This window comes from Equus quagga, chromosome 1 (genome assembly GCF_021613505.1).
Source record: "Equus quagga isolate Etosha38 chromosome 1, UCLA_HA_Equagga_1.0, whole genome shotgun sequence".
Lineage (NCBI taxonomy): Eukaryota > Metazoa > Chordata > Mammalia > Perissodactyla > Equidae > Equus > Equus quagga.
The window spans coordinates 150,773,587-150,798,526 of record NC_060267.1 but is presented as its reverse complement, the minus strand read 5'-3'; the positions used below and the strand labels follow the sequence as shown (position 1 = coordinate 150,798,526).

General features: G+C 44.2%; 1 protein-coding gene across 1 annotated transcript in view; it reads left to right on the top strand.

The window, feature by feature from the left end:
- CMTM8 (CKLF like MARVEL transmembrane domain containing 8) overlaps positions 1-13,930 on the top strand; it is a 100,067-nt gene extending 86,137 nt beyond the window's left edge. Inside the window, exons 2-4 of the mRNA XM_046641771.1 lie at positions 4,715-4,888; positions 12,452-12,568; positions 13,820-13,930. Of these exons, the coding sequence (XP_046497727.1) occupies positions 4,715-4,888; positions 12,452-12,568; positions 13,820-13,903 (375 nt within the window). The 3' untranslated portion in view covers positions 13,904-13,930. The remainder of the gene's footprint in view (positions 1-4,714; positions 4,889-12,451; positions 12,569-13,819) is intronic.
- Positions 13,931-24,940: the final 11,010 nt, after the last annotated feature.

Genomic DNA, 24,940 nt, shown 5'->3' with positions numbered 1-24,940 from the left:
AGAAAACAAACACAAGAGTACATACTAGAGGATTCCACTTATATGAAGTTCAAAACCAGGGAACACTAGGGGCCAACCCGGTGGAGCAGCGGTTAAGTTTGCACGCTTTGCTTCGGCAGCCTGGGGTTCACCAGTTCGGATCCCGGGTGCGGACCTAGCAACACTTGTCAAGCCACACTGTGGCAGGCGTCTCACGTATAAAGTAGAAGAAGATGGGCACGGACGTGAGCTCAGGGTTAATCTTCCTCAAAAAGAGAGAGAGAGAGAGAGAAAACCAATCAATACTACTCTCGGGTGATAGAAATCAGGAGAACTATTATGCTTGGAGAGGAAGGAAGGAGTAACTCGAAGTGAGGATGGAGCTACCAGGTACTGGTCATGTTCTGTTTCTTGATGGGGATGCTGGTCACACAGGTTTATTTAGTTTGCGAAAATTCAGCAAGCTATTCGCTTAGGATTTCTACAGTTTTCTCTATGCCGTATTTCAATAAACAGTGAAAGGCAAAACGTGAGATCTCTTTTTTTAATCTGGATTTTTTAATCATTTAAAACATGGTGTTTTAATGAGAGTGGAAAGGAAGAGTGTGCATACACTGGTGAGAGGATAAATTAGTACACAGTTTTTGATGAGTAATTTGACAGTAGCTCTAAGGCTTGAAATATCCTAGAAATTCCGCTTCTAGGAATCTGCCCTGGAATTCAGGTTTGCAGAGGTGTATATTATAAGAATCTTCCCTCGGCATTTTTGTACGAACATAAAGGAGACAACTTAAATTTCTCTCAATAGGGAACTGGTTACATGAATTATGGAGAACTGGGCAACTGTTACAGTTGGCACAGATCTGTGTGTAGTAGCAGGGAGGGAGCGCCTCTCTGGTATTGCTCATGGAAGGAAGCAAGTTAGAGGCACTGTGTACACAGTGATTCGTATTTTTAAGGGAGAAAGAAAAAGATGTACAGGTGGTAGTTATAAATGCAAGGGAAAGACGTTCGGAAAGGTAGACGTAAAATTTTTATGTTGGTTTATCTTGAGAATTTACAGCTGGTAGTTGGGGGTTGTCTTTTCCTTGTATGCTTTATATATACTTTATATGCTTCTGTGTTTATTTTTACCTGCATTTATCACTTTTTAAAATCTTTTTAAAGTCTTAGGTTTACCATTCCAAAAAAGTATGAGCCTAAAAAAATGCTTATCAGTGAAAAAACAAACAGTATTTTTGTAGTCTAAGCAAATAAAGATCAAGAGTTTGTCTTACACACACAGCAGGAGATGAATAACATTTATGTAAAGTGATTTTCATCAGTTTTGGTTAAAGTGAGAGGAAAAAGGTTTGCTTCTGGATATATTTCAGTTACCTAGGAAATTCACTTGGGCGGAACAGTTCTTTTCTTGACTTCATTTTTTAAGGGTCATTCGTTTTAACTGTTTGCTGGTGAGGTCATGGGTCAAGTGTTCCTGTTCTTTGAGCGATGGCTCGGTTAGCAGTGTTGTGCCTGTGTGTAAAAGGTGGCCGTGGCTACCACATTAGACAAGCACCTCTAGACAGGGCCATCCACCTGGCGTTAATCATGAAAAGCATTTTTACGTTCAGCGCCGAGAGCTGTTAGCTGAGCCTGCTTAGCTGGACACCAGCTTGTGCTGGAAACTCTTGAACCTTTGCTCGCCCCTGGAGAGGCGCCCCAGCCCCATTTGCACATGCACGGTTGTGTTTCCTGTGTGGATCACCAAAAAAGGGCTGTTCTGACCCTTTCTGTTTGAATCAAGAAGCCCAAGATGATGTTTCAGACTCTGCCATGTCGGATTATGTCTGTTACCAGTCTTGCTGATCCAATGGCATGTCACATATATGTGTATAGATTACCTGTCCGTTATGATGAGTTTGGGCCCAAAACCCAATTTGTGTGAGGCTTAGTGCTTTCTCGAATTTTATCCCTGTTTTGTGTATCTTCACTTTCAGTAAATTCTGTTGCCACAGATGTAAGCACAAAAACACATCTCTCTTAAGCATTTCTTTGGAATTCATATGCAATATCAAGCAGATAAAAGGACATCAACTTTTAACTCTGAAGGGGGAAACGGCGATAGAGTTTGTTCCCTGCTCACCAGCACAGGCATCCTAACTGACAGAGAGGAGAGCTGCTCAGTGAGCAGTTTAAAATGTCCCTCAGCAGGCTGGCCCGGTGGCACAGCAGTTAAGTTCACACATTCCACTTCGGAGGCTAGGGCTTCGCCAGTTTGGATCCTGGGTGCGGACGTATGCACTGCTTGTCAAGCCATGCTGTGGCAGGTGTCCCACATATAAAGTGGAGGAAGATGGGCACGAATATTAGCTCAGGGCCAGTCTTCCTCAGCAAAAAAAAAAAAAAAAGATTGGCGGCAGATATTAGGTCTGGGCTCATGTACCTCAAAAAAAAAAAAAGTCCCTCAGAAACCTGTCTGAGGGCTTAATGATCTTCACGGGAAGTCTTCCTTCTTAAAGAGGGACCTGACCTCCTCTCCCTGTAGTGTCCACTTCTTCTATCTGTAGGCCCTGCTACCTCAGACTGAGTGGGTTGAAAACTGAGCTCCTGAATTGTTGTTCAAACCAGCCCCTAACTATTCCTGTTTCATTGTTCTAGCTGAGGAAATGACACTCTGATCCACTTCTTAAATCTTTCCAGAGACCCTGGGGGTCATTCCACTTTATCCTCCCCCACTTCTCTCCATATCTAATCTATTAAAGTCTTATCTGCTTCTGGAATTTGTCTTGGAGTCTCACTTCTCAATATTCCCTGCCACCATGTTGGTCTTGAATACATCATCTTCTCCCACTTGGACTATGGCCACCTTCTCAGAACTGGTCTCCTCACACCAGCCCTTTCCCCTCCACATGTCCACTCTCCCAACACAGCCAGAGTCATGTTATAAAACTGACCGTGATCTTATCATTACCTTGCTCAAAAGCCTCCCACCACCCTTAGGATAATGTACAAAATCCTTAGGCCTCCTTGGGCCCACATAATGCGAGCCTTCCCAGCCTCTCTAACATCTTGCACCAGTGTCCTAACTTACTGCACTTTCTTACAGGTTCTAGAAGGCAGCAAAGCCCTTCCCCCCTCCAGACCTTTGCCCATGCTGTGCTCTCTGCCTAGAAAGTTGTCTTCCCTCCTCGCTCACGAGCTCTTACTTGGTCTCCAGGTTATTCTTCAGCACACCGTCCCTGACACTTCCCATGCCTGCAACAAGGCTACGTCTCCCTGTTATAGACCTTGTTACACCCTTTGTTTTCTTTCATAGCATTTTTCGCAAGTGTAATTATTCAGCTATATCCCCCACTAGACTTTAAGTTGCGTGTGAGCTGGACCTGTTCAGTTTGTGCCCCACTCTATCCTTGGGGCCTGATAGCAGGAAGCCTGGCATATTTTAGGTGCTCTCAAGTGTTGAACAAATGAGTGAAAGCCATCTTCCTAGCTTAGTGATTGAAATTACTTGAATATTTTGTTCCATATACCGCGAAGAAAGCTAAAACAGAAATGAAATAATTTCTCCCAAGTCACACAGCAAGCCAGACCTGGCAGCCAGAGCCCACCCTGTGCTCCTCATACTGTCACCTGGGGATGTGGTTTAGATACTAACTTCTTCATGACTTAGGAATAAAGTCTTCCTGGTTCCTGGAAGATGCTGGAATGCGAGATGCATACTTTGCTCTGGCCTTCCTTCTTCAGGACTAAAGATGCCTGTAATTTACATCCGTTTCCTTTCCCTTCCTGAAGTCCTCCTTTAGTCGTGAGTGACGTTGACTTGGCTCGGGTTTGGCTTTGCTCAGCAGCAGCGGTGAAGAGTTGGATGACTGCTGCTGGAACAAAGCACAGCTGAGTGCCTGTATCTGGGCTGGGCCCTTGCTCCTTCTCCCTTCTGAAAGCTCTCTCAGGCCACACATTATTTGCCATCTGTGGGGAGGGCAGCAGTGGCAGGTGAGGAGTCCTCAGAGGTTCATCCCTTGAGAGCAGATCAGTCCCAGGGACCACCTCGAGTGGACCTGCAGTCTTGTTCCCTTGACAAGCATCAGCCTGTGAGCAAATGCCAGCCATGGATGTGTGTTGTTTTGCCTCTCATGGTGTTTTAATACTCTTTATTGGGGCCATTCCGTGGCCCAGTGCTTAAGTCCAGCGTGCTCTGCTTCAGCGGTCCAGGTTTGCAGGTTCAGATCCCAGGTGTGGACCTACACCACTTGTCAGCCATGCCGTGGCAGCGACCCACCTATAAAGTAGAGGAAGATTGGCACAGATGTTAGCTCAGGGCGAATCTTCCCCTGGCAAAACAAAAGAAAACTACCTTTTTATTAGTGCTAACATTTAAAAGTCAAGATTATCATATACAAACTTGAGTTTCTGTTTTCTCCTGGAAAAAAAAAAAAAAAGGAAGATCTAGCAAAACCAGCCCACGACAGTTGGCTAGAGCTGAGTACCGACTGCCCCCTTAAGACAAGACATAGTTTTTCTTGTTTGCCGTGGTCTCTGCCCAGCCCGCTATGTTCGCTTATTTTCTCTTCCTGGCATCTGTGGGCACGCGAGTTTACAGACCCTGTTGTATTTGTAAGTCACGTGTAGGTGTGTGTGTGTGTGAAAGTTGTAATTGACATTCTAATATTTTTTTCTCCTTCCCCAAATCCTTCTTTTTCTTTATCTTCTGCTTTCACCTCCCTTTTCTTCCCCACTTCCTGTCATTTTACAGATTCTGGGACTGCTGGTATGGACACTTATCGCTGGAACTGAGTACTTCCGGGTCCCTGCATTTGGCTGGGTCATGTTTGTAGCTGTATTTTACTGGGTCCTCACCGTCTTCTTCCTCATCATCTACATAACAATGACCTACACCAGGATTCCCCAGGTGCCCTGGACAACAGTGGTAAGGAAGCCGTGAGTGTCCTTGTCCATTGCCCACTAGGTAGGATGGAATTTAGTCCTCCTCTAGTCAATTCAGGATTGTCTCTCTGCCAACATAGACTGGGAAAAGCCAGGGAGAACCCAACATGGCAGATAATCTCTCTATTACCCAATTGTCTGTCAGGTGTTTTATAGCTGAGTATGAACTTGGGCAGGTTGCAAGGTCCATGAACATTTTTTAGCCAAAATAGCAAACCAGTCCTCAGAAGACTGAATCAAGAAAAGCTCAGTTCTCTTATGTAGACTCTTATTTTATTAAATCCCAGTAAACAATGTCACCTGGAAACAGGTTTGTCAGGGCACTTCTGCAGATCTTCCTTCCTTTAACGCCCCCACTCCCACTCCGGGGCCATGACCTTAACCCTTTGCAAGTCAGAGCTCTTTGGTGTTGGGATGCACGGTGTATGCAAAGGGGTAGAATGAAAAATGAAAACTGCTGTAGGAATAGGTGTCCTCCCATTTGGACTCTAGAGTCGTCAAGGGTGATTGGATTCTTGTCCTGGCTCCAGGCACCATGCTGGATGCAGGATAAACGAAGGGGATCACACAGTCTAGAGAGAAATGGATTAGAAGATGTGTGGATTACAGTATCTTTCTTAGTCTGCTCAGGTGTCATAACAAAATACTATAGACTGGGTGGCTTAAACAACAGAAATTTGTTTCTCACAGTTCTGGAGGCTGGAAGTCTAAGATCAAGGTGTAAGTTTAGTTGGTTTGTGGTGAGAGCTGTCTTCCTGGCTTGCAGGTGCATGCTATCTCGCCATGTCCTCACATGCTGAGAGGAGGAAGAGAGAATGTGAGCTCTCCTTCATCTCCTCTAACCAAGGGTGCTAATCCTATCATGAGGGCCCCATCCTCATGACCTCAGCTAACCCTAACGACCTCCAAAGGCCCCATATCCAAATAGAATCACATGGAGGGTTAGGGCTTCAACTTACGAATTTTGGGGGTTGGGGGAACACAAACATTCAATTCATAACATTCTACCACACCCCCCATCATGCCATTTTCACATGCAAAATATATTCATTCCATCTCAACATGCCCAAAAGTCTTTTTTTCTTGAGATTTTTTTCTTTTTCCTTCATCTCTCCAAAGCCCCCCAGTACATAGTTGTATATTTTAGTTGTGGGTCCTTCTGGTTGTGGCATGTGGGACACTGCCTCAGCATGGCTTGATGAGTGGTGCTAGGTCCGCACCCAGGATCCGAACCAGCAAAACCCTGGGCCACCGAAGCAGAGCGCACAAACTTAACTACTCGGCCACAGGGCTGGCCCCAATGGGTAAGACTTTTAAGGTACAATTCATCCCAAGACAAAATTCCTTTCTAGCTATGAATCTGTGAAACCAGATAAGTTATGTACTGCCAAAATACAGTGATGGGACAAGCAGAGAATAGACAGTCTGTTTCCAAAAGGGAGAAATAGAAAAGAAGGAAGGGGCGACAGGTCCCCAGCAAGCCCAAAACTTACAAGGCAAAGTCCATTAGATCTTTAGGCTCCAGAATAATCCTTTTTGGTTCAGTACTCTGTTCTGGAGGCCCACTGGGGTGGCATTGTCACCCACAGTCTCCTCAGGGTGGCCATGCCCCTGAGGCACTGGGCTGGGACATCCTGGCTCACAGAACCAGAGGCAGCTCCACCCTTTGAAACGAGGAAGAGGAAGAACCAGCCTGCCTCCTTGGCCTGTGGTGGGAGTGGCAGCCCTGATGATCTCTCTGAATCACCTTTGGGTGATTTATTCTTCTCTTTTCTTGAAAGATAGAGCATATTCACAGCCAAAAAGCTCTATGGTTCTGTCCTATAGAATCCAAGAAGTTCAACTGCCCTGCTTCATTTTGCCCCTTCTCCGTCGTTCAGTTCAGACTGGCAATGTTTCTGCTGGGATATCCCTTATCGACTCCTGGCTTCTGCTGAGATGCTTGATTAGCTCTGTGGTTTGCACCCACGATCTCTTTATCAAATGGTTGTTCGGCCACACCCATCGTGTTCTCTTCAGAACAACCTTGCTGATTTTTTGCAATATGTACAGACTGAGAATTTTCCCAACCTTCAAGTTCTGGTTCTTTTTTGCTTAACAATTCCTCCTTTAATTTCTCTCTGTTCTTTTTATAAGCAGTCAGGAGGAACCAAGCTGCTCCTTCGACACTTATAAATCCCGGGTGCTAAATATCCAATTTCATTGCTTGCAAATGCTACCTTCCACAAAACACTAGAATACAGTTCAGCCCAGCTCTTTGCCACTTTATAACAGGATCACCTTTCCTCCAGTTCCCAATAATGTGTTCCTCATTTCTGAGACCTCTCCAGAATCCCCTTTAACATCCATCTTTCTAGCATGCACCTTAGAGTTCTCCAACCTCTGCTCATTGGCTGATTCCAAAGCCAAGTGTATATTTTTAGGCATTTTGTTATGGCAGCATTCTACTTCTGGTTCCCAAGTCAGTCAACCCAGTCTTAGTACCAAATCCTGTAGTAGTCAGGGTTCTCTAGAGAAGCAGAAGCAATAGGATGTGTGTGTGTGTGTGTGTGTGTGTGTGTGTGTGTGTGTGTGTGTGTGTATAAAGAGATTTACTATAAGGAATTGGTTCACATGATTATGGGAGCTGAGAAATCCCAAGACCCTGTTAGCAAGCTGGAAACCCAGGCAAGCAGATGATATGGTTCCAGTCTAAGGGCAAAAGCCTGAGAAGCAGGAGAGCTAATGGTGTAAGTTCCAGTCTGAAAGCTGTCAGACTTGAGATCCAAGAAGACCCGATGTTTCAGTTCAAATCCAAAGGCAGGAATAAAAACCTCAGCATCCCAGCTCAAGGCAGTGAAACAGGAGGAGTTAACCTCTTCCTCACAGAGGATCAGGCTCTTTGTTGTATTCAGGCCTTGAACTGATTAGATGAGGCCCACCCCCACTAGGGAGGGCAATCTGCTGCACTCAGTCCACTGATTCAAATGTTAGTCTCATCCAGAAACACCCTCACAGACACACCCAGAATAACGTTTGACCAAATAATTGGTGCGCCCCATGGCCCAGTCAGGTTAACACATAAAATTAACCATCACAGTACCCTGTGACACGTGCTAAAGTGAGGGTGTGTACAAAGTGTGACGGAAGTAACCACCTCACCTTGGGACAGCTGGAAACCCTTCAAAGAGGAGGTGACATTGAGTGTCATCTTAAAGATGGAGTACACACTCCCAAGTGGAATTCACAGAGATGAAAGGTGAGGTCCCCCTTGCCTTGGAGCATCTGCAGTCTTGTTGGGGAATTTGAAGTGACCGTATGATTTAAGTAAAAAATCCAAGTGGTGCCGTGTGTGTGTGTGTGTGTGTGTGTGTGTGTGTGTGTGTGTATAAAACGGAGTTCTGAGGTGATACTGTCTTTTTGTTTGTTTCCAATCAATATATCGGAAGAATATCCAGCTCCAAATAACTGACTGATGAACCACATTTGAAATGCAGCCTATTTGTGGGTTGTAGGTTGAAGTTAAGTTGGCAGGCCTTCACAGTGCTGTCACTGCTCAGAATGTCCCTGGCTTTGTTGTTTCCATGAGTTGCCTTCAGAGCTAAGTTAAATCCCACAAGAAAACAAATCTCATTTTATTTCACAAACAGATTGACTGATTCTTGACTATTTCCCCCAATACGCAAGTGAGGATTCTCCATTAAGATTTTCAAGAACGTGGTGCAGGTTCTGAAAGTAATTCCAATCGAGGTGCCCAAAACTGTGTGGGGCAGCACAAGCAGCCTTGTTGGAATTGGTGTCCGGCTTCCCCAGATGGGCACTGGGAAGGAGAGACTCATTGGGATGTGGGAGTCAAAAATGGTTAGCACTTTGATGTAACAGCTACCTGGGAATACAAGAGGAGGGGATCATCGGAGTGAGTTGGGGGCATTTAAGGAATGCCGTTTTGGAGAAAGAAGAGTCTTCAAGTGGGTCTTGGAGAAAGTGCTTGTGAACTTGGGAGAAGATGAACTCAGGAAATGTAACAGGAGAGCAAATGGTTGGGAGCGGTACCTTTATTTCCACTTTTGCCTGAGTCTCACTTCCTAGTTGTCTGATCTGAATGAGGGGTTGGCAAACTTTCTCTGTAAAGGGGCAGATAGTAGGTATTTTCTCTTTTGGGGCTGTACAAACTCTGTCACAGCTACTCAACTCTGTTGCAGCATGACAGCAGCCACAGATAATTTGTAAATGAATGAGCATGACTGTTCCAGTAAAACTTTATTCACAAAAACTGGCAGTGGGCTGTAATTTGCTGACCTCTGGCCCAGATCATGTATACTCTTTCTCTTCTCCATAATTTATTACATAATTTATTACTTTAAAACTCCTTCATGATTTATTACATTAGGCTCCTTCATAATTTATTACATTAAAAATGTTTAGGGGCCAGCCTGGTGGTTTAGTTGTTGGGTTCACACGCTCTGCTTTGGCAGCCCAGGGTTCGTGGGTTTGGATCCCAGGCACGGACCTACGAACCACTCTTCAAGCCATGCTTTGGTGGCATCCTACATACAAAATAGAGGAGGATTGGCATGGATGTTAGCTCAGGGCCAATCTTCCTCACCAAAAAAAAAAAAAAAGTTTAAATATCGCTTTCAGTAATTCTTTTTTAAAAAGTTAACAGTGCTCCTTTCTGTCAAATGCTTTGATTTACATTATCAGAATTTATCCTCATAAGGTGTGTCTATTTTATAGATAAGGAAACTGGGGTTTGGAGCCCTGTGACTTTGCACAGATTCACACACGGCTGGGGCCCATGTCTCTCGACTTCCATCCAGCATTTCTTTCTGATCTCCTCCTGCTTCAGGTGCTCTTCTGCCTGAGTGGTAAATAAGAACCCCAGTCAGCAGGGAGGAGATCAGGCCTTTGAGTCCCTCACAATTGTTTAATCCTTGCTCTCATCAAGTAAGGCCGTCAGCCTCCATGTCAGGGGTTGCACACTCGTGTGTGACGAGACCAGACAGGTCATGCAAGTGAGTAGAAACTCAGTGAGTGTTGAATTCTTGACCCCCAGACACACTTTCTCAGCGTCTTAAACAACTGGAGTATATTGTTCCCGTCACAAGGAAATAAGCTGGAAATGTGCTCCCAGCGAGAACTTTCCTGCTAAGAAGGATAATAAAGACTACATCACCCCCACGTCGGTGCAAGTCAGCCTTTGCTGCCAAACGACTTTTGCATTTACTTTTGGTCTCCAGAGCATTTGGGGAATATGAGAGTGCAGAGAAGGGATTGGTAGACCTGATTTTAGTTCCCTGGGAACTTGCCAGGGACACCATCCATGGAACACTGCAAAAGCCCAAGTTCCGTAATCTCGCATGTAGCTCCTCCATTAAGGAGGCATGAGCTTTGACCTGGATCCTATCTTGACAATAGGCCTCAGCGCATCTGGGGAGAACACAGGTGCAAAGTTCCTGCATCCATCTTTAATGTGCAGCAGGGAACCAGCTCTGAGCTCCTGGGTAATATCATTTACTCAGAGAGACTGGGGTGTGCTTTCTGACAAATCTAATTTGAGCTAAAATTTCAAAGCAATACAATTTGCCATCCTCATAGCACTAAGCACCGGGACCTACACAAAGGCATTCTCTGAGGATTCATCCTCTGTAGCTTATCCCTGTTGACCTCTTTGCAAGCCCCCTGAGCAGCAGTACAGGCCACACCGAGGGCAGGCGGTATTAGCCTCCTTTTATAGGCAGTAGGAGCCACCATGTATTAAGTACCTACTGTGTGCCAGATGTCATGATGGACCCTTTATATTTGCGTCAGTCATTTTGTTTAATCCTCACAGTAACTTTGCAAAAATGGGACAGATTCTTTCCATTCCACAGATGAAGAAACTGAGACAGGAAGAGGATTTTGATAGCCAGGAATGGGATGCAGGTTCCCTAATGCCAACCACAGTTATCAGCCCTGGATCTGTTTGGCTCCCAGTGAACATGTGTGTGTGGTCTGATTCTAGCCTTCTGGAAATCTCTGTGAAGCTAAAAGACCCTACGAGCTCTCTCTGGTGCAGCGATTAGGCATTAGTGGCAGTTCCGTCTTGTAAATTGTAGACATGACTAATACAGTGTGGAGGACCAACAAAGGGCGGCCAGCTGCTTGAGAGTTTTTATCTGTGTGCCTTTAAGGGGGGGGGGGGACGGTATTTTTATACCAGAAAGGGATTGAATTTCAGAAAAGAGTAGCCTTCTCCCTTCCCCCAAAAAGAACACTCGGAAACCTTTCGTAAGATACTGTGTCGTCCTGTCCTCTGCTCGCTGTGCCCAGGGATGCGGCAGGGCCTGACGTTTGAGTTGCAGGAGCTTTACGTACTTTCAGCTGGAATGGTCCAATTCAGGCCTGTTTCTGTGCAACAAGACCTCACGTTTCCCTGAAGCTCAGTGATACCCTAGAGCCTGCTGGTTTCCTGCAGCCCTCCTTCGCCTCTGTAGCCACACAGGTTTTTTGTTTTATTTTTTTAACCTTTGTAACAATCTCAGATGCTGGTTTCTTTGCCCTTCTTTTTTCTTTCTTCTCTCCACCTGTTTTCACGACAGTTCCCCAGCCGAGGCATCCCTCGGGACATGCTTACTTTGGGGAGTACTAAATAAGACTGAGGAAGCCAATAGGCTCGGCGCTGTGAGGTCATGTTAATGGAGGCTTGTGATAAACCGGCAGTGCCCCCCGTGGCGTGGTGTATGGGGGAAGAATGCCTCGGCTTCCTGCTTACGTCTCTACCACCCACTTCCCCATTTCTCTCCAGGGGATATAGGGGTTTCTCATTTCCTTAGAAAAATGGATTGAGCCACACTTACTAATAGACAGGGTCATATACCCGGTTTCCTCTCTGGCCCCTTCATCCACGTGGCTGCATGGACAAGGCCCAGGACCTAGCAGTGCGGACCAGGTTGAGCTCTCTTATTCATCCTGATTGCTTGTATGGGGAACTGGACGTGCGTGAGTGCCCCAAAATACGTGTTCAGAGATGTTCATTACAGTAGTGTTTGCAATCCCAGAAGAACTAGGAACATCAGAATGCCGGGCAGTAGGGGAAAAGTTAGATTATGAGGTGTTAGTGCCGTGACAAGAAATGAGGTCAGTCTGTTTGGACTGAAATGTAAAGATGCCTTTGGTATCTTTTTAAATGGGAGGTAGGGGGGAAATGTTGCATAACTATATGGCTCCATTTGTATAAAAGTGCATGTTTGCCTTTACCCCATGGGAAGATACTTTTTACTCCAGGTTGTTCTGTCCAAACTGGATTTTGTTTGGTTACCATGAAGGTGAATTATCTTTTTTATTTTAAGCATTTTAATGTTTCAAAAGTAATACATGGCTAGTTTATGAAAGAAAAATAAATTTAACTGCCACCTATAAAAGGGTACAAAATGAAAACTAAAGTCTCCCACTCCTCAGAGGTAACTATATTTAACTGTCTCTGCATTTTAAAAAAAAGGTAAGGAGTCCTTTACTTGGCAAATAACAAATGCGCAAAAAACACCTTCCCACACTCCCTAACCGCTGTGTGCCTCTGTCCCCCCAGGGTCTCTGCTTTAATGGCAGTGCCTTCGTCTTGTACCTCTCGGCCGCTGTTGTGGATGCATCTTCTGTCTCCCCGGAAAGGGAGGGTCACAACTTCAACAGCTGGGCAGCCTCGTCGGTGAGCGACCCTCTCATCCCACACCCCCCCACCCCCCACCCGGGGATCAGGGAGGAGGACAGAGTTATCTGTGCGAAAAAGCCCCCCCTGCCGTAGTGACACACTGACAATTAGCTTATTGGTTTGAAAGCATCAAACATTGGTGGGACCTCCTGATGGCCTGAAGTGCAGAGAGCTTGAAAGACTCTGCTTGAGTGAAAGCCAGTGGCTGGAACAAAATAAGTATTTGAGGGAGAAAAGCTGTTTGAGGCATTCTAAGAATAATTCTGCTGCCTACAGTTTAAGGGGGGAGAGAGTTAGAGAAAATGAATACTCTATGATTCTACTTGCTTTTTTAAGAAGTAGAAATGTTTGTTTATGCACTGAGAATGCCTAGAAAAATAGACACCAACGGAGGTTGCTTCCAGGGACTGTGATGGGACCATGAGAGGAGTGGAAGGAGGGACTTCTGCTTTCTAATCTATGTGCTTCTGTATTGTTTGCATTGTTAAACCATAAATGTGTATTGTTTTTCTAATTAAAAAAATAATTTTAAAAGTTTCTCTGAGATTGGCCTTAAAATATTCCAAGCCCAAAAGACGTATTTGGGGGGTGGGTTGCAATTAGACAGGAATGCCAGAATGAGAATGTTAAAGCTGATTGATGATACATGAGTGTTCATTATATTCTTATATTTGTATTTGAAAATCTCTGTTTAAAGGTAGAGAGCATGGTGCCCGTGAGAATCACAAGCTTTGGCAGCGCTGGGTTCAAGTTAACACAGAGCAAGAACCAGCTGGAACTGGGTGGTGGCTGCCTCTTAAGAGGGGCCTGCGTTTTCCCACTCACCATTCACACCGCAGACGTGATGTGGGTTCATCCCTTCCTCCCACCCACTCGACTTGTTTGTTTAAGTGACCCTGTGGTGATTTGAGGTTAAACCCTAGTCTAAAATTGCCTGGACTAAATTAGAAATACATGTGCTTTTCTTAGATGTATACCACACATAGTCACCCCTACGTGAACATCCTGGGGTTATTTGAGCAAAACTACAAGCCTTCCGTCTATGTTCCAAAAAAGAAAGACATCATAGCCAGAAATCATTTCCAAAGAAAGGTAATTGAACCAATATAATAAAGCAGTTTTAGATGAGAAAGCCTAGAGCCAAGGGATGCTGTGAGTGCATGATTCAGTGGAGGTGAAACGATCTCTCTCGCTTATTGGAACGTGCCCTGACTAAGCCGTCTTTCTATTATGCTTTGTTTTCTCCAGTTCTTCGCCTTCCTGGTCACCATCTGCTACGCTGGAAACACATATTTCAGTTTTATAGCTTGGAGATCCAGGACCATACAGTGATTTGCCATTTTGAGAATTCAAAGGGGTGAAAAAAACCAAACATAAAGAATCTCACTGTAAGAACAGCTGTAGGTATAATGTATATTTCCAGAGAATTGTATTTAACTAATGTTTTTATATACTTAGTTAAATTTTCTCAGAGTGGTTTGTTACAATTAAACTGGATACTTATTTGCAAAGTGCTATAGCTTATAATGAACTCTCAAATATCTTGATGTCTTCATAGACCTTATTTTCTTAGACAGTGTATAAATAGATAAATTGCTAATATTAAGAATATGTCGTTTGTAAACTTAACTTTTAAAATGCCACATTCTTTTTTGATTAAATATTTCAAAATCCCCAGTAACTTGTCTGATTTGAGAAAGGAAACCTGCTGCTGAAGCCAGAGGCTGGGTGCTTTGGGTACATCTTCATCCTCACTGGGCTGCCCAGGCGTGATATTGCCAGGAGATGCTTGTCCACAGTCACCAGCTCAGGGTGGTAGGAGAGACCCATCTCTCCAAGTCTGGGGACCGTTGGTGTTTTGTGTTCTCACATGCTAACCAGTTAGCTAGAAAGTATCTGATGACACACTGACTTTGGAACTCAGTAGTAGTGCTGTAGTGCTGAGGATAGTGGTGAGTACAGTGACTCATGTGCTAGTGGGATTTTTTTAATATTAAAATAAATACAGGGGCTGGCCCCGTGGTGAAGTTCACAGGCTCTGCTTTGGTGGCCCAGGGTTTCACGGGTTTGGATCACAGGCACAGACCTAGCACCACTCATCCAGGCCATGCTGAGGCGGCGTCCCACATGCCGCAACTAGAAGAACCCACAACTGAAAATGTATACAACTGTGTACTGGGGGGCTTTGGGGAGAAGAAGGAAAAATCAAATAAAAAAAAATACATAACCATTAAAAGGATAAATACTTACATGTACCTTAAAATCATCTTGCTGACCACAGTGACATGTGTACCATATTTTGTGGGAAATACTGGACCAAAAGTTCTCGAATCTTCGGTCTCCAGCACTAATATTTTGTGACATCATTATCAGATATGATCAGACAGTGGGCAGAGCCCCATCAGCAAGGCAGCTGTGCACTTAGAGGAAGTGTTTTTAGCTAAGATGGTTCTTGGTACGGCAGTGTATCTTGGGTGATTTTTCAACATGAGCTTCTCTTGAAAAACAAAAAACCACAGAAACGTTAGTATGGTTGCTGACACTGAAGACAGTTTCAGCCATGCACTCTGTCGGCATAACCCCATACCCGCCTCTCTTCTCTCCATGTTTAGCTGTGCTGTTTCTGTCTGTTGTTTGTGGTTTGTGTCGGTCTTCCTGTTTACCTGATTCTAATTCCTTATCCAAGCTCTGTTTACCCCTATGTAGGAGAGGTGAGATTTCTTCAGTGTCTGATAACACTCACCCCAGACCTTTGAAAGAAACAGTGAAGGATGTGCTTGGGTTGTGGATCCAAAGAGGTGGTAAGGAGGGGGCACCAAGAATGAGAGGTGGTGTAGGGTATGGATATAGGTGGGGTGTGTGTTGGGAGCACAGAGGAAGCCGCTGTGAGTCCAACATTTAGTAAGCCTCGAAGGTTGAGCTTGAGCAACACAGACCTGCAGGCGATCACGGCTGCCATCTTTTTGGAGCTGTATTCCCCGTCATCACCAGGACAGCCTCTGACTCACTGATTGTGCAAGAAAAGCTGGGATAACGAGAGTTCATGTGGTCTGCCTCTGCGTCCATCTCTCCCTCTCAACACTCACAGAGGCATATTCATCTCCCATGTACTCCATAGTGGGTTTTTTTTTCTTCTTCCTTCCAAAGCCCCCCAGCACATAGTTGTATATTCTAGTTGTAGGTCCTTCTAGTTGTGCTATATGGGACGCCATTTCAACATGGCCTCATGAGCGGTGCGTGAGGATCCAAACCGGTGAAACCCTGGGCCGCAGAAGAAGAGCGTGCGAACTTAACCACTGAGCCACTGAGCCGGCCCCCTCCATGGGTTTTTAAGTACTTTATATTGCAATCAAGCCTCCATAAAAGGCAGAAACACTATAACCTACAGCGGTCTGTTTCTGGAAACAGTCATAAAGAAAGAACCCTGTTTTATGTTCTCTCTTTCTTTATGCGATTTCTGTAATCACGGCCACATTTATGGGAAATAATTTCTGAGGTGAAAAGTTCCCTAAACCACTTTGAAATATCTTCCAAATAGACTAGAACTGTAGATCTTTCTTGAGCGGTAGCACCAAAGAGATCTATTTCAAGAGAACAGTGACTCGTTTGTGTCCACGCAGGGTACTTGCTGGCTTATCTTTATTTGTGGTTTTTCAGGAGCATGACCCTTTGTGTTGCCCTGAGAGTTCACACACACAAAATTAAAAAAAAAAAAGAAAAACCAAGCAAACCAAAAAACAAAACAAAAGCATTTGTTTTTAACTGAAAGGAAATTATTATTTCCTCTTTTGAATACTGAGAAACTTTGTTCATGAATAATTTTTAAATGTGGATTTTTAGACAACAAAATGATTCTCTATTGTTCTGATGAAGGTCTAAGTTTTGAACTGGATTTGCTTTAATTTTTCTCTTAAGAAAGAAGAAAAAATGAAAAATAGAGCCACATGCAACACAGCCAACATAACAAGCAGCATAGGTTTCTGGGGTTTGAAAAATATTATTACAGGAAGAGTATACAGTGTGCTTAAGCTCTTCTCCGCCATCTGTGCTCGCCATCTGCATTCACCTCTCAGCCCTTCCAAAACCATCACGTCCTCTCTGATGGAGCTGAGTTGGTTTTCAATTTGATGTATTTACCCACTCATGGCAAATCAATGAAATGCTTTAGGCAGTGAAACTCTTGACTGCTATTTCCAAGTCATAGCCCCAAAAGATAAGTATTTAGCCAATATTAGAAAACCTAGAGACAGCAATGTTCAATATCAATTATTTTTGTACATTTTTAAATTGCTCCCTTCATAGGAAAATCCCTTCAGGGCATCAGCACGCAAAAGATTTTTAACTACGTAACAGCTCTCTGCGTAGAGCACAGACATTTAAAAACACAAACTGAAGATGCAGCCCTGGGTAGAAAATCATCTTAAAGTTAGTATTTCTGTCCCCTAGACAATCACTATTTTAGTTGAAAAGATATATTTTTCACAGAAAAAAAATAAACCAGGCATATAAGGCAAGGTGCACATGTGTGCAAACATACACCAAAAGGTGGCAACCTAAGGAGCGTTTGTTAGCTTGGCCTTCTGCAGAAGTTCTGGCAACGTCCTGCTGCCAACTGTGAATTGTAAGTAGACAGGAAGGTGAAATGACTGTTCCAGTGTTGGTGGCTTAGAATAATAGGGAAGATTAGAATATACACTGTTACAAGGCAGAGAGTAAGTAAATTTAGCTGTTTGGCAAAAATAAAAGAGGCTAGGGTTTGGGGGAAAGTGCTTAGCAACATAGAGGTGATGACTTTTCAGAAACTGAGGAAGGTGAGTGGCAAGAAAGTTGTTGGCTGAGGAGACGTTCCTTTTGGAAGGTATGTTTTGAGAAACTTTGTTGTGGGTGGCAGATTTTTTTTCTAGAATATTAAGAATAACTAAATCCAGAATGTAACAGACTCTGTCGCTGCCTCTTCAACATCTCTTCTCCCTCCTCCTCTTATCTAACTACCCTAGTTTTCATTCAGTATTCACACCACCCACTTATGCCCCATCTACTTCAGGGGAAGCTGACTCCACTGTAACTCTAGGAATCGAGCCTGTGGCTCTGTCTAATCTAACCCGCCCTCTGGCCACAGTGATTGGCTCAGGGATGGGCATGTGATCCAGGGCTTGCTCAGGAGTTCTGGGAGAAACATTCTGAGGAAATGTGTGGGCAGGAAGTTGTTGGCAAATATACTGTGACCACAAGGGGGAGCCAGTCATAGTCTGAAGGTGACTGGAAGAGCAAAGAAATGGAAAGAAACGGTCATGATTACATCATTGAGCCACTGAATCGGTTCAGCCCTGAATGCTGTCAAACTCTGGACTTTGCAATTCCATAAGCAATTATACCCACTTTGCTTAAACTAATTTCTGTTACTCATCACAGTATGTATGCATCCTCTTAACCAATACACAGGACATGCTGACAAATGGCTTTCAAGCGAAGGCATAAGGTTCTGATTTGCTTTCTAATAGTAAGTCACCATAGGGCCCTATGTGGATGGCAGTAATGGTGGGCAGGGCAGCTTTAGCACCAGTGTTCATTAGCAATAGAAGGGTAGAAAAGGAAAATTTCAGAGTCCACTTGAGAGAGAGACTCAAGCCTTCCCAAGGCTATTGTTTAAGGATGGCAGTAGCATGGGAAGATCCCAGAAAGAGAAACAGCAGGGAGGATGTGTACTCAGAGGTGCTTTCATGACCTGTTTGGTCATTGTAATAGGAAAACTGAGCGTGAAGGAGGAAACAGGAACAATCTAGCCTCCAGCCATTTTAACTTACAATGAGAACTCCACCTTGTTGTGTCTCAAAGACAAAGAGTCAGCTCTTGAGAAGTGGCTTCCCCTTATGGAAGTAAGACGGCCATTATGTGCCAAAGAACATTGGCCCTCTAAGAGTGAGGATTAGGCCTAACCTCCTGACATTTAGGGAAAAGGGCTGAGAAATGAAAGGTGGTACCTTTTTTTCAAATTAAAACCACAGTGAGGTGCTATGTCCTACCCTCTAAAATGGCTGAAATTAAAAAGACTGGCAATACCAAGTGTTCGCAACATTTGGGAGCATCTAGAATTCTCATACATTGCTGGTGGGAGTGTAAAATGGTACAATTATTTATAAAGTTAAACATACACTTATAATATGACCCAGCAATTCCATTCCTAGACATTTACCCAAGAGACATATGTCCATGAAAAGACTTATGCAAGAATATGCATAGCAGCTGTAATTATAATTGGCCCAAACTGGAAACAAATGACTAACAAATGGTGATAAACAAATTGTAGTGTAATTGTACAATGGAATACTACTCAGCAATAAAAAGGAGCAAACTACTCATACAAGCAACAACATGGATGGATAACTGAAATATCCTGAATGAAGGAAGCCAGATAAAAAAATATAATGTTTGATTCTATTTATATGAAATTCAAGAAAAGGTCAAATAAACCTATAGTGACAGGAAGCCAGTCAGTGATTGCCTGGGGTTAGAGGTAGAAGGGATTGGCTAGGAAGGGGCACAGGGAATGTTCCAAGGTGATAGAAATATTCTACATCTTCATTGTGGTGGGGGTCGCATATGTGTATACATTTGTCAAATTCACAGGCTGTTTACTTTAAATGGGTGCATTTTATTTTGTGGAAATAACAGCTTGATAAAGTTGATTTTAAAAGAAAAAAAGGTGGGGTATTTTTAAATGTCCATTACAGCCCTTATCCCATCTGCCATGCTGTAGAATTGTTTGTTGCCGTCTGTCTCCCATCTGGTTTGTGATCTCTGGAGAGGTGGGATGGTGGGTTTTCATCTTTGTCTTCTCTCTGGAGCTCAGCACAGTGCGTGGAACAGTGTGTGTGTTCAATAAACATCAGCTGCAGTGAAGATACTGGGAAGTTAATGAAGAGTCCCAGAAGACCTTGAAGGATTAAGATGAGAGAAACCAACAGAGGGCGAGCCTGAGCATGGCTGTGAAACCAGTGCTGTCAGAATGTGAAACTGCCAGGCGATGCGGGCAGGGAGATGTGGGCGAGAGAGGGCTCTGTGCATTACCGGGGACCCAGCACTGTGCAGCTGGAAGGGACCTGAAGGTGAAGAGCTAACTCGGTGGATCAATTTATGGTGTTCGGAAATAGATGGTCAGAAAAGTGCTGACTAAGTGAGAGCTACCAGGTGGTTACTGAGCTAGGTACCTGGGAAAACCACAACTTGCTGATTGATTTCTGGAACGTATAAATGACTAATTGCCTAACAACTTCAAACGATTTAATGACACAGTATTAGGCTGAACCATTTGAAGTTGCCAACATTTGACTCTGACCTACAAAAATGGCAATTTCATGTGATTCAACTTACAACTTTATCATTTACAAATTGCTTTCACACAAGATGCCAGTTGATACTCAAAACATCTTTGCCTTAGATAAAGCAGGTGTCCACAGCCCCATTTATCTGATAAGGACAACTGAGGCTTCATTAGTGGTCAGCAACTTGCTCAATGTTACACAGCAAGTAATTGGAATTGGACATGGAGGTCTTCTCACTCCTGGTCTCCAGCTCCTCCAGCCTAGTCAACTGGAAACATCTGTAGCGTGAGGAAAGGAACCAGTTGAGAATTATATAGGATGTGGTGACAAAGTGGTACAACATTCCCAGAAATCTATTTGGCAATATATATAAAGAGTCATAAAAATATTCAGTCCCTTGGACTTGTGGATGTCTCTCTTAGGAGTCTAAGATTCATGGACAAAGATATTGTAGGGGAGGAAGAAAGATCCTCTACCCTCTGGGTTCTTCCAGCTGAGCTATGCGTTAAATTCACATGAGACAGAATAACAGCAGAAAATCAAACAAAGCTTTATAACGTGTACACATGGGAGACACTCAGGAAAACTGAGCAACTGGCCAAAATGGTGGAGGCTCTCACCTTTTTTTTTCTTTTAAAGATTTTTTTTCCTTTTTCTCCCCAAAGCCCTCCCCCACCCCGGTACATAGTTGTATATTCTTCGTTGTCGGTCCTTCTAGTTGTGGTATATGGGACACTGCCTCAGCGTGGTTTGATGAGCAGTGCCATGTCGGCTCCCAGGATTCGAACCAACGAAACACTGGGCCGCCTGCAGTGGAGTGCGCGCGAAGTTAACCACTCGGCCACAGGGCCAGTCTTAAATACCATCTTCAGCTACAGGCAAAGGAGGATGTTGGGGATGGTGGTTGGGGGCTTCAAAGGAGAGGAAGGCAATTCACATGGAAATGGAAAAGCAAATGTATAGTAAACAGAACTTTCATAAGAGTGGGTTTAGCAAGGATCCAGTGTACTGGGAACGGGCCTTTATTTTATTTTAAATTTGTTTTAGGCAGTTAGGTGGAAGGTAAAAGTTTCTTTCAGAGGGGCCGGCCCGGTGGCGCAGCGGTTAAGTTCGCATGTTCCGCTTCTCTGTGGCCCGGGGTTCGCTGGTTCGGATCCTGGGTGCGGACATGGCACTGCTTGGCAGCCATGCTGTGGTAGGCGTCTCACGTATAAACTAGAGGAAGATGGGCACGGATGTTAGCTCAGAGCCAGGCTTCCTCAGCAAAAAGAGGAGGACTGGCAGTAGTTAGCTGAGGGCTAATCTTCCTCCAAAAAAAAAAAAGTTTCTTTCAGAATCTTTTGTTCTTACAAATAATCAAGGCAAGGCAAAGAGACACATTTTGGGGAGGCCAGTTCTGATCCCCCACAATGTTATCCTGATCTTCTGTATAATAGGAAAACAAACTATATCAGCCTAAACCCCTAAAAGGAGGAGAATGGTTACATAAATAATTAAACCCATTGATGGAGCCTTTAGAAATTAATGCACCACAACCCACCCACTCCCAAGTTTATTCTGGTTTATTCAGAACCAGAATTGGTTAGCACCATCATTAATGATTTAGCTTTGTATTTTTAACACAATTCTCAAGCTGTGCTGAACTGTGGTTGCTAGATTGGTTATTAAACTGAAGATCAGTTAAAGTGCTGTCTTTCTAAAAATATGTAATGGAGAATCATAACTTATACATACACACAAAAATCAATGCTGCCAAAAAATGGTTGGCAAGGAATTTTTAATAGGAAACGTTTGTGGTATACCTCGGGGTTTACAAAAGGCAGAGCAAAGCAGATTGTAAAGAATGGTGGGATCATGGGGTGATTTTTGTTTTCTTTGTTTTTCTGAATTTCCCCCAATTTTCTACAATGAACAGGAAATACATTCATAATCAGGAAATAAAAATTTTTAAATCAAAGACAAGATAAGGCAGTGGTTTCAGCAGGTTGGAAAAACCAAGGTCCTCACTATTAGTGGAAAACTAACATATTCAAGTCCCCCCAGAAAGGTGGACAAGTGGCCAGAGCAATTGTATGAAGACCATTCTGGGGGCCGTACCCATTGCCTTTGTCTCCCTTTGAAGGGAAGTGCAGTCATCTTTGGCCATCATTTATCTCATTTATGAAAGATTTCACAGGTAAAGTAGGAAAGAGAGCCTCCTCTGCTCTGCCCTCCCCGCCCCACCCCTCCCCTGATAACTTCATAGAAGGAATGCTGATTCTGGTAGAAAACGTTAGCACAAAAAGCTAATTATTTCTTGCATTGGTATGTTGCTTTATTATCTTTCTTAACATTTTCAAATACATTTCTGTTTGAACCTCAAAGACAAGTGGCATCAGCCCATTTCACAAATAGCAACACTGAGGTCCAGACAACCTCACTTGCAGGCAGACCAGCAGCCAGAGTCCCATCTCCTTATTCCAAAGGTTGAGCAAACAAAACCAGGACCCTTACGCAGACCCTCCCCCTGCCCCACCCCTTCTAAATGTCCAGCCCTAAAGCATGGGTAAGCAACTCATCAGCAAGTTACAGCCACTGGAGAGCATTCATGAAGCAGAGTGTCTACAGGGAGCCTACAGTTTACTTGAGGAGACATGGAAAACACAGAAAATCATCAGAAAATGAGAGAAAACTGTCTAAGGCCTGGCTTCACTGCCGGATCCATCAAATGTCACCATGCTCTCATGGGCCAACACCAAACCTTCTCTCCTTGCCCATCGTATTGGAGTAGACAAACGTGGGCTAGTACCAGTCTGCTAAATGAGAATCCACCATATGGTGGTTTTTCCAGAGATAGAATGGGCAGGAGGAAGAGGTAATTTAGGAACCACCTGTGCAATTCAGCGCCAAATTCCCTAACGCAGGCTAGAACCAAGAACAAATGGTTAAAATGTGTTAGCAATGTTGCTTGTCCCTCAGTTCTGCACAGACCTCTCTTTTGTGTATCTGAGGGACCTGGGACAAGGCATATAAGCTGGATGAGGGTTATGAGCAAAGAGGGCAGATGAACCAAGGACAGCCCCAAGGCTTTTGGGTTTTTCATTTTGTTTTGTTAGGTCCTGGCTCAAAATGCTGTTTGCACCTCTCTGTCAATGCCCCAACCTGCCAGGACCAGCCACCTTTCATTCCAGCCTATTTCAGATTCCTCTAACATGTACCAAATGCCTGAACAAATGGAATCTCATTTAGTCCTCACAACAGCCCTGCGGGTAAGCAATGTCACCCCCGCTTTGCAGATATGGAGATTCATGCTCAGAGTGGCCCTGAGGCACCTGGATTCCAAGCCAGCTCTGACTCGAATGCTCTTTCCACCCTACGCTTTTCTTGAATCGTCAGATATGTTTCCTCTAATTTTCTCCCCATTTTCAAGTAGAGGATTATTCTGTATGCACAACAAACAATGCAGACTGAGCATTCATGTTCAGGCTTAGTTTTAATTTGATAGAACAGTGAAATTGATCTGATCTGTTCAATGATAGTCACAATTATTCTTGGACTGCATGGCAATTAAGCATAAATAAAAGGTAAACTAGTTCTTCACTATCAAATTTAAAAAGTACGAAGATGCACTATTGTGTGCGAGGCATTGTGATTGGTGCTGAGGATGTCAGGATAAAGGCCAAAAGAGCCTGCACACTTCTGAGGACTTGCCATGTGCCAAGCACTGTGCGGACAGCTTTCCATGCCTTAATTTGTCTAATCCTTATAGGAGGCGTGGCAGGTTATATTTTTCAAAGATGACATGACAATATTACCATGCAACTTCCTAATCAAATGGTGGATATTATTTTACTACCCTCTTGAATTTGGGCAGGCCCTGTGAACTCATTGACTAGTAGAATACAGAGAAAGTAATAATGTTCCAGGTCCAGGCATAGCCCTTAGCTGGCCTGGGAGCGTCCTCTCCCTGCCTCCTGGAATACTCACTCCAATGCTGCCATGCTCTAGGAAGTCCAAGCCACATGGAGAGGCCTCCTGTAGGCACTCCATATGACAGCCCTAGCTGAGGTCCTGGCCAACAGCTGCCACCAATTGCTGACCATGTGAAAGAATCTTCTTGGACGTCCGGCCCAGTTGAGCCTTTGGATGGCCCCAGCCCCAGCTCCCATGTGACTACACCACATGAGAAATCCCAAGTGAGAACGGCCCAGCTGAGCTGGTCAAATCATGAGAACCATGAGAGGGAGTAATAAACTATTTTAAGCTCCTAACCTTTGGGCTGGTTCGATATGCAGATGATCATTGGATTAGGAAGTATAGGCACAAGTTTTCATCTTCATTTTACAGATAGAGAAACTGAGTCCTGGAGGGGTTAGAAATTCCCAAGTTCACAGAGCTGGTAGGTGGCAGAGTTACGATTCAAACTCAAGGCAGCGTGACCCTGACTGCAATTTCCGCACGTCACTTCTTCCCCCTGGGAACTCCTAGCCTGGGAAGAGAGACAGCCAAGGCTGAAGGGGGGCGGTGTCAGACACTTGCAATGTGGGTGCAGGGCTGGGTGCACACACAAGAGGGAGGGGACCCACCCACTTTTGCCATGTTGTCCTGCTACCTCTCCAGCCTCATCTAGCACCTTCCCTTCCTTTGGACTCCATGCTCAACTCTGAATAAACTTTACGCCCTATGATACATCATGCTTCTGTGTATTTGTCTGAACTCTCTTCTCCACTCACCAATGGCTGATTAACAACTCTTTATCCTTCAGTGTGTGGTTAAGATGGCCCCTCCTCCAGGAAGTCATCCCTGACCTCTCCACCACTCCCCAGTAAGGGTAAGATGTCCCTCATGGACTCCCACAGCACTCCACTTTTACCGGATCATTAGCTTTCACCATACCGTATTAAAATTGCCAGCTTTGTTGGTCTGTTTCCTTTTTATCAGGAAGCTCCCAAAGGGCAAAGAACATGTACTTCCGTGTCTGACATAGAGCCTGGCACTTTGTACTTGCTCAATAAATACTAGTCGAATGAATGCCATGGGAGATTGCTCACTGCTCAAAGATGCCTTC